Consider the following 11384-nt stretch of genomic DNA (forward strand, 5'->3'; position numbering starts at 1 on the left):
TGGGTGCAGATGAAGAAGATCAGCCCTTTTTTCACGAAGGTGGATGGCATTCGCTGGGAAATGTGCACACAATAGTGTGGGCGATGCATTGTCATAAATGTGACGTGCGGATTGCCAATGTACGTCCGGCTTGGCGATGCACAGAGTGCATTGAAGAATATTTAGAACTGTCAACAAGCGGGTGGGCTGCAATAAACTCAAACCTGCTAATTGACGTAATCTGCAGATGGTAGAGTCAAAATGGGGGTCCCGAACCCATTACAAGAATATAATGTGGAAGAATATAAAAACTTGATACAAGCCATAGACGGAGTCATTCCTGAAGAATACCCAGACATCTACGCCACCCTTCTAAATCTTTACTGCGTGAAACTAATAACGCAGGCAATATTCAGACTAGCCAACACCGCCTATCCCGGAAACAACCTGTGCGCATATTGTTATGAAGACTTACACCCCAGTCTGAAGGAACAATTTGTATTGATCGAATGGACTCATGCCATCACTTCCTCCGAAGGACTTCTACACCTCAACGAATGCAACAATTGCCTCGCGCCCCTTGTGAACGTGAAATGTGCATCCCAGTGTCTCCAGTGCATTGAGACTCACTTTGAACTAACTTTTGAACAGTGGGAATACGTCTCGTCGGGTTATGCTATAGATAGCGAACACATAATGAATTTTAATGATGGACGTTAATTTACTACTATTACACTACTGCGGCAATTTATTTCTAAGTTTATATGATGAAATAAGTAAACTTAACAAATTTGTAAAAGAAAGCGTATCATAAAAAATAAAACATTTGATTCCAGATGTTAACTATTTGGTTAATGCTTTGTTATGTGCGAATGAGCTGGGCCATCGTCGGATATGATTGCAGCGGCAATAACCTGAATATCACCACGGTATCTCTCAATGAAATTGGCGATTGCGATACCGAGCAATTAACCACAATGACGGAGCAAACATATATTCAACTGCTACAACTGTCAGAGTTCAACTACGTAGACGTCATACAATGTAAAGTGGAAATAGCAAGAACCATACACTACTGCGGCATGCACTCACATATCTCGGCAGTGCAAAATGGCATCAACCAATACTTGGAAACAACAACCGAAGAAGAATGCAACCAAATGCACCAATTTGGAATATTTCACGCAGGAAGAAATACTTTCCTATATGGGTTAAAAACTAATACCACGGTAACTCGACCCTTCACAATGGCTGGTAAACTAAATATTGATGGAACCTGTCATGGAGCCGATTTCTCGGACCCATACGGGTCATGGGAGAATGTAGTAGTGCAAGCTACTGCCACAATAACTATACGAGCATCCTCCGTTCCAGTTCGTCTAGAGGCGAACAAAGTCATTTTAAAATCAGGAACAATCTGTGGTTTTCAAAGTGGCACATGCCTTGACAACGAAGACGGTTACACCTATTGGAAACCATTCCCAGTTTCAACCTGCAAATTTGACCAATACGATGTACTGTATGAAGGACTGGCCTCAAAAATTACAGAAACCTTAAATCAACAACCAACCCCATCTGTATTTGCACTCACAACCAAAGAAATCACGTTCGCATTTACCAAAACGGGCGAAATGCCGATTTGTGGATACACGCTGTTCCAAACCGAACATCCCAAACTCTTTATTCTTGAAACAAATAAGGGAAACACGTTCACAACGGCAAAGAGGACACGTGTAGAAAATTTCGACATTTTTACGTATATCAACTCTAAATTCGTGTACATTGAAAAACACATAAAAACACAGATGACCACCCTTTATCGGAATTTGCTAAAACAAAAATGCGATCTAGAGAAACAAGTTCTGACAAACGCATTAACCTTGGCTACGCTAAAACCAGATGAATTTGCCCAAACAGTAACCAAGTTGCCCGGACATATGGCACTGGTTGCTGGAGAAGTGATTCACATTATAAAATGTATTCCGGTGAACGTACAAGTAAGACACGCTCAAGAATGCTATAACGAGTTACCAGTTACTCACAATAACCGCACGATGTTCTTAACGCCCAAAACACGAATACTCTCTAACCATGGCACGCAGAGAGACTGCAGCCATGTGTTGCCTGTTATGTACGAAATTGATCAGTCTTGGCATAAATTGTTACCTAGGCCGACAGAGACGGTTCCTCCACAAGTCCTACAACCACTAAAAGAACCAATTTGGCGTTATATCAACCCACTAAACCTAGCCACTAGCGGCATATACACTCAAAAGGACTTGAATAACTTGAGGGATCATATCATGTTCCCGGCGGAAAAAGCAGCAATAATAAATTCAATGGCACGGACAATGACGGGAAAAAACATTCCGAGCGGAACCTTGTCTCTTATGGATATGATAAATGAGGACACATTAAATCAAATAGCCGAAAATGCAGCAACCAAATTTTGGAACGGATTCCTACGCTTCGGATCCGTTAGCGCTGGACTGATTGGTATTTTTATTATATTCAGAATATTTAAAACAATAGTGGATACGATAATACAAGGCTATCAGATACATTCCACGTATGGTTGCGGTCTTCATCTATGCGGAGCAGCATGGAGTTCAATCACACACCTCCTTCTTCACCGTGCCAGCAAACATAAATATCAAGTCGATGCGGACAATGATCCAGAACCCACCAGCGTAGATTGCCAGACACAAACAAGCAGACCCGATACCGCCGAACGCCGAGCAGCCATACGAAACCTGGAACAAATTTCTCTTAGAAATTTGCTATCTAAGGGGGAAGGTGTCACGTCCCGCGACTGAAGCATTATTGTAAAATCGCGTCCCACGACAAAGCGTTATTGTAAAGACGGGTCGAGCGCCGGGCGCTCGAAAAATTTTGAGTTATGGTGTCAAATTACATCGCAATTTGACACCACTTGAGCGCTCGGCCCTTCAATTTAAAATTCCGAAAATGTACACTAAAACTAAAAGAATTTAAACTAAAAGTGTCAAAAACGTAACACCTCCCGAATACACCATATCGCTTTTAAAGATAGAACTATAAACTCACCACGAACGAGAATCACAGCTCGCCGAAAAAACAGTCGTAGAAACAGAAAACGAAAAACTAATAGCAAAAAGGTAATGAACGAACTGTGATTACACTCGCGACTGGTCTTAGCTAATACTATCGTACCGCACTGTCTAACACCTAAGACTCAACTGACGCGATGGCCGAACAATCGTAGCCATCCCCGCCAGCGAGTGTCCCCACTCAGTCGTTGTGGCGATGTCAATACTCTGATGGGAAGCGCAAGGCAGAAGTTGGCACACGGACCGTACGTGACTGCGATAAGGACCGGCGCGCCAGCGGATGCAGATAGGAAAGGTATGCGGCGAGACAAGCCGCGAAGACTCGGTCCCATGCAAAGTACGTGACTGCGATAAGGACCGGCGCGCCAGCGGATGCAGATAGGAAAGGTATGCGGCGAGACAAGCCGCGAAGACTCGGTCCCATGCAAAGTACGTGACTGCGATAAGGACCGGCACGCCAGCGGATGCAGGCAGCGAGAAGAGGCACGTAGACTCGGTCTCGCCGAGACGTACGTGACTGCGATAACAGTCGGCACACCTGCAAAATGCAGATGGGAATGGAATGCAGCGGGACAGCCCGCGAAGGCACAGTCACACGGGAACCCCCACCTGTCTGACCACTGGCTGCGGCCTATAAAAACACAGGCGAGGTCCGCAGAAGGCAGTCTTCCGAACAACAGTCTTGCGAACAGAGTTCTATCTAACAGTCTACGAGTACATAAAAAGTCAAAGTGATCAAGTGATCAGCATCATCTAAGTAAATTAACGACGAATATACGCTAAGGTACTTATAAAATTTGTAAAACTCAGTGCATGGTTCTTTGTTCTAACGACGAGTTTGTACTTTTAATAAGTTTAAATTTAGTCCATTAGATAAAAATAGTTCAACCCATATTCAAACGTTTCAATTTCACTATTCTACTCAGTATTAACCAAGTGTGATTCTTCTTATTATTATTTACCTCTCTGGACTGGCACTTATTCTGCGTCCAATCGACGCTTATACTCCCAACCTAGCTGCGTCCAATCGACGCTTATACTCCCAACCTAGCTGCGTCCAATCGACGCTTATACTTCCAACCTAGCTGCGTCCAAGTGACGCTTATACGTGCCGAACAAGCTGCGTCCAAAGACGCTTATAATAATACTGAGAGAATAATAATAATAATAAGAATCCAATATATATATATATATATATATATATATATACATATAAGTAATCAAAATGAAAATTAATCTTTAGATGAATGATACCAAGAATAATAAACGTTCGAATAATAAACGTCGAGGGGGACGTAAGACAAAAATCATCCGAAAAATCCGCGCACTCCAACGGGAGGCTACAGTAAAATTTGAGCAGAGGCTCCGCGATATTGGGAGGGAGCTGGCCGAGGAGGCACTGAGGCCAGATCCGTTCCCGGATTCTCCTCCGTCCGTGGAAGTTTACGACCCGGTAACGGAGAAAGACCGTTATCACGACGACGAGTTGGAGCGCCTCTTCCAAGAGGAAGATTTTCGTGACCCCGATTGGGACCCCCAATATTTTAACATCAATTTGTTAAACATTTAATTTTAATAAAATATCCACTAGTATCTTGAATGAGTGGTAAAACCATTTCATTTATTTCCCTTCAATTTCCCGAACTGCAACCGGTGTATGCAGGCAGGTTCGAAACTGCGAACAATCCTTTCAATCATTCATTCAATACTAACGATCGTAACAGTGCTAAATAGCGATTTTAAACAAACGTTTTAGCTTCAAGTTCATGCGAAATGAACAATTTAGCTTCAAATTCATGCGAATTACTCGATTTAGCTTTAAATCCACCCGAAACAAACGACTTACCGTCAATATCATGCGAAATACACGATTTAGCTTCAAATTCGTGCGAAATAGCGATTTTAAACAAACGTTTTAGCTTCAAGTTCATACGAAATCAACAATTTAGCTTCAAATTCATGCGAATTACTCGATTTAGCTTTAAATCCACCCGAAACAAACGACTTACCGTCAATATCACGCGAAACACACGATTTCGCTTCAAATTCGAGCGAAATAGCGATTTTAAACAAACGATTTAGCTTCAAATTCATGCGAAATGAACAATATAGCTTCAAATTCATGCGAAATACACGAATTAGCTTTAAATCCACCCGAAACAAACGACTTACCGTCAATATCATGCGAAATACACGATTTCAACTCAAATTCGTGCGAAAAAGCGATTTCCAACAAACGATTTAGCTTCAAATTCATGCGGAATGAACAATTTAGCTTCAAATTCATGCGAAAAACACGAATTAGCTTTATATACACGCGAAACGAACGATTTAACGTCAATATCACGCGAAACACACGATTTCGCTTCAAATTCGTGCGAAATAGTGATTTTAGACAAACGATTTAGCTTCAAATTCTTGCGAAATGAACAATTTAGCTTCAAATTTATGCGAAAAGCACGAATTAGCTTTATATACACGCGAAACGAACGATTTAACGTCAATATCACGCGAAACACACGATTTCGCTTCAAATTCGTGCGAAATAGCGATTTTAAACAAACGATTTAGCTTCAAATTAATGCGAAATGAACAATTTAGCTTCAAATTCATGCGAAATACACGAATTAGCTTTATATCCACGCGAAACGAACGATTTAACGTCAATATCACGTGAAACACACGATTTCGCTTCAAATTCGTGTGAAATAGTGATTTTAAACAAACGATTTAGCTTCAAATTCATGCGAAATGAACAATTTATCTTCAAATTCATGCGAAAAACACGAATTAGCTTTATATCCACGCGAAACGAACGATTTAACGTCAATATCACGTGAAACACACGATTTCGCTTCAAATTCGTGTGAAATAGTGATTTTAGACAAACGATTTAGCTTCAAATTCATGCGAAATGAACAATTTAGTTTCAAATTTATGCGAAAAACACGAATTAGCTTTATATCCACGCGAAACGAACGATTTAACGTCAATATCACGCGAAACACACGATTTCGCTTCAAATTCGTGCGAAATAGCGATTTTAAACAAACGATTTAGCTTCAAATTCATGCGAAATGAACAATTTAGCTTCAAATTCATGCGAAATACACGAATTAGCTTTATATCCACGCGAAACGAACGATTTAACGTCAATATCACGCGAAACACACGATTTCGATTCAAATTCGTGCGCAATAGCGATTTTAAACAAACGTTTCAGCTTCAAATTCATGCGAAATTAACAATTTCGCTTCAAATTCATGCGAAATGAACAATTTAGCTTCAAATTCATGCGAAATGAACAATTTAGCTTCAAATTCATGCGAAATACACGAATTAGCTTTATATCCACGCGAAACGAACGATTTAACGTCAATATCACGTGAAACACACGATTTCGCTTCAAATTCTTGCGAAATAGCGATTTTAAACAAACGATTTAGCTTCAAATTCATGCGAAATGAACAATTTAGCTTCAAATTCATGCGAAATGAACAATTTAGCTTCAAATTCATGCGAAATGAACAATTTAGCTTCAAATTCATGCGAAATACACGAATTAGCTTTATATCCACGCGAAACGAACGATTTAACGTCAATAACACGTGAAACACACGATTTCGCTTCAAATTCGTGCGAAATAGTGATTTTAAACAAACGATTTAGCTTCAAATTCATGCAAAATGAACAATTTAGCTTCAAATTCATGCGAAATACACGAATTAGCTTTATATCCACGCGAAACGAACGATTTAACGTCAATATCATGCGAAACACACGATTTCGCTTCAAATTCGTGCGAAATAGCGATTTTAAACAAACGATTTGGCTTCAAATTCATGCGAAATGAACAATTTAGCTTCAAATTCATGCGAAATACACGACTTAGCTTTATATCCACGCGAAACGAACGATTTAACGTCAATATCACGTGAAACACACAATTTCGCTTCAAATTCGTGCTAAATAACGATATTAAACAAACGTTTTAGCTTCAAGTTCATGCGAAATGAACAATTTAGCTTCAAATTCATGCGAATTACTCGATTTAGCTTTAAATCCACCCGAAACAAACGACTTACCGTCAATATCATGCGAAATACACGATTTAGCTTCAAATTCGTGCGAAATAGCGATTTTAAACAAACGTTTTAGCTTCAAGTTCATACGAAATGAACAATTTAGCTTCAAATTCATGCGAATTACTCGATTTAGCTTTAAATCCACCCGAAACAAACGACTTACCGTCAATATCACGCGAAACACACGATTTCGCTTCAAATTCGTGCGAAATAGCGATTTTAAACAAACGATTTAGCTTCAAATTCATGCGAAATGAACAATTTAGCTTCAAATTCATGCGAAATACACGAATTAGCTTTATATCCACGCGAAACGAACGATTTAACGTCAATATCACGCGAAACACACGATTTCGCTTCAAATACGTGCGAAATAGCGATTTTAAACAAACGATTTAGCTTCAAATTCGTGCGAAATAGCGATTTTAAACAAACGATTTAGCTTCAAATTCATGAGAAATGAACAATTTAGCTTCAAATTCATGCGAAAGACACGAATTAGGTCTATATCCACGCGAAACGAACGATTTAACGTCAATATCACGCGAAACACACGATTTCGCTTCAAATTCGTGCGAAATAGCAATTTTAAACAAACGATTTAGCTTCAAATTCATGCGAAATGAACAATTTAGCTTCAAATTCATGCGAAATACACGAATTAGCTATATATCCACGCGAAACGAACGATTTAACGTCAATATCAAGTGAAACACACGATTTCGCTTCAAATTCGTGAGAAATAGCGATTTTAAACAAACAAATTAGGTTCAAATTCATGCGAAATGAACAATTTAGCTTCAAATTCATGCGAAATACACGACTTAGCTTTATATCCACGCGAAACGAACGATTTAACGTCAATATCACGTGAAACACACAATTTCGCTTCAAATTCGTGCTAAATAGCGATATTAAACAAACGTTTTAGCTTCAAGTTCATGCGAAATGAACAATTTAGCTTCAAATTCATGCGAATTACTCGATTTAGCTTTAAATCCACCCGAAACAAACGACTTACCGTCAATATCACGCGAAACACACGATTTCGCTTCAAATTCGTGCGAAATAGCGATTTTAAACAAACGATTTAGCTTCAAATTCATGCGAAATAAACAATTTAGCTTCAAATTCATGCGAAATACACGAATTAGCTTTAAATCCACCCGAAACAAACGACTTACCGTCAATATCATGCGAAATACACGATTTCAACTCAAATTCGTGCGAAAAAGCGATTTTCAACAAACGATTTAGCTTCAAATTCATGCGGAATGAACAATTTAGCTTCAAATTCATGCGAAAAACACGAATTAGCTTTATATCCACGCGAAACGAACGATTTAACGTCAATATCACGCGAAACACACGATTTCGCTTCAAATTCGTGCGAAATAGCGATTTTAAACAAACGATTTAGCTTCAAATTCATGCGAAATAAACAATTTAGCTTCAAATTCATGCGAAATACACGAATTAGCTTTATATCCACGCGAAACGAACGATTTAACGTCAATATCACGTGAAACACACGATTTCACTTCAAATTCGTGTGAAATAGTGATTTTAGACAAACGATTTAGCTTCAAATTCTTGCGAAATGAACAATTTAGCTTCAAATTTATGCGAAAAACACGAATTAGCTTTATATCCACGCGAAACGAACGATTTAACGTCAATATCACGCGAAACACACGATTTCGCTTCAAATTCGTGCGAAATAGCGATTTTAAACAAACGATTTAGCTTCAAAATCATGCGAAATGAACAATTTAGCTTCAAATTCATGCGAAAAACACGAATTAGCTTTCTATCCACGCGAAACGAACGATTTAACGTCAATATCACGTGAAACACACGATTTCGCTTCAAATTCGTGTGAAATAGTGATTTTAAACAAACGATTTAGCTTCAAATTCATGCGAAATGAACAATTTATCTTCAAATTCATGCGTAAAACACGAATTAGCTTTATATCCACGCGAAACGAACGATTTAACGTCAATATCACGTGAAACACACGATTTCGCTTCAAATTCGTGTGAAATAGTGATTTTAGACAAACGATTTAGCTTCAAATTCATGCGAAATGAACAATTTAGTTTCAAATTTATGCGAAAAACACGAATTAGCTTTATATCCACGCGAAACGAACGATTTAACGTCAATATCACGCGAAACACACGATTTCGCTTCAAATTCGTGCGAAATAGCGATTTTAAACAAACGATTTAGCTTCAAATTCATGCGAAATGAACAATTTAGCTTCAAATTCATGCGAAATACACGAATTAGCTTTATATCCACGCGAAACGAACGATTTAACGTCAATATCACGCGAAACACACGATTTCGATTCAAATTCGTGCGCAATAGCGATTTTAAACAAACGTTTCAGCTTCAAATTCATGCGAAATTAACAATTTCGCTTCAAATTCATGCGAAATGAACAATTTAGCTTCAAATTCATGCGAAATGAACAATTTAGCTTCAAATTCATGCGAAATACACGAATTAGCTTTATATCCACGCGAAACGAACGATTTAACGTCAATATCACGTGAAACACACGATTTCGCTTCAAATTCTTGCGAAATAGCGATTTTAAACAAACGATTTAGCTTCAAATTCATGCGAAATGAACAATTTAGCTTCAAATTCATGCGAAATACACGAATTAGCTTTATATCCACGCGAAACGAACGATTTAACGTCAATATCACGCGAAACACACGATTTCGATTCAAATACGTGCGCAATAGCGATTTTAAACAAACGTTTCAGCTTCAAATTCATGCGAAATTAACAATTTCGCTTCAAATTCATGCGAAATGAACAATTTAGCTTCAAATTCATGCGAAATGAACAATTTAGCTTCAAATTCATGCGAAATACACGAATTAGCTTTATATCCACGCGAAACGAAAGATTTAACGTCAATAACACGTGAAACACACGATTTCGCTTCAAATTCGTGCGAAATAGTGATCTTAAACAAACGATTTAGCTTCAAATTCATGCAAAATGAACAATTTAGCTTCAAATTCATGCGAAATACACGAATTAGCTTTATATCCACGCGAAACGAACGATTTAACGTCAATATCATGCGAAACACACGATTTCGCTTCAAATTCGTGCGAAATAGCGATTTTAACAAACGATTTGGCTTCAAATTCATGCGAAATGAACAATTTAGCTTCAAATTCATGCGAAATACACGACTTAGCTTTATATCCACGCGAAACGAACGATTTAACGTCAATATCACGTGAAACACACAATTTCGCTTCAAATTCGTGCTAAATAACGATATTAAACAAACGTTTTAGCTTCAAGTTCATGCGAAATGAACAATTTAGCTTCAAATTCATGCGAATTACTCGATTTAGCTTTAAATCCACCCGAAACAAACGACTTACCGTCAATATCATGCGAAATACACGATTTAGCTTCAAATTCGTGCGAAATAGCGATTTTAAACAAACGTTTTAGCTTCAAGTTCATACGAAATGAACAATTTAGCTTCAAATTCATGCGAATTACTCGATTTAGCTTTAAATCCACCCGAAACAAACGACTTACCGTCAATATCACGCGAAACACACGATTTCGCTTCAAATTCGTGCGAAATAGCGATTTTAATCAAACGATTTAGCTTCAAATTCATGCGAAATGAACAATTTAGCTTCAAATTCATGCGAAATACACGAATTAGCTTTATATCCACGCGAAACGAACGATTTAACGTCAATATCACGCGAAACACACGATTTCGCTTCAAATACGTGCGAAATAGCGATTTTAAACAAACGATTTAGCTTCAAATTCGTGCGAAATAGCGATTTTAAACAAACGATTTAGCTTCAAATTCATGAGAAATGAACAATTTAGCTTCAAATTCATGCGAAAGACACGAATTAGGTCTATATCCACGCGAAACGAACGATTTAACGTCAATATCACGCGAAACACACGATTTCGCTTCAAATTCGTGCGAAATAGCAATTTTAAACAAACGATTTAGCTTCAAATTCATGCGAAATGAACAATTTAGCTTCAAATTCATGCGAAATACACGAATTAGCTATATATCCACGCGAAACGAACGATTTAACGTCAATATCAAGTGAAACACACGATTTCGCTTCAAATTCGTGAGAAATAGCGATTTTAAACAAACAAATTAGGTTCAAATTCATGCGAAATGAACAATTTAGCTTCAATTCAT

General features: G+C 38.2%; 1 protein-coding gene across 1 annotated transcript; it reads left to right on the forward strand.

Annotated features, from left to right (window-relative positions):
• Nucleotides 1-596: 596 nt before the first annotated feature.
• Nucleotides 597-2931, forward strand: LOC143263386 (uncharacterized). Its single transcript, XM_076528398.1, has one exon. The coding sequence runs from the start codon at nucleotides 816-818 to the stop codon at nucleotides 2793-2795; it is 1980 nt and encodes a 659-aa protein (XP_076384513.1). The 5' UTR covers nucleotides 597-815; the 3' UTR covers nucleotides 2796-2931.
• The last annotated feature ends 8453 nt before the right edge of the window (nucleotides 2932-11384 follow it).

Source organism: Megalopta genalis, unplaced genomic scaffold (genome assembly GCF_051020955.1).
Source record: "Megalopta genalis isolate 19385.01 unplaced genomic scaffold, iyMegGena1_principal scaffold0534, whole genome shotgun sequence".
NCBI classification, from domain to species: domain Eukaryota; kingdom Metazoa; phylum Arthropoda; class Insecta; order Hymenoptera; family Halictidae; genus Megalopta; species Megalopta genalis.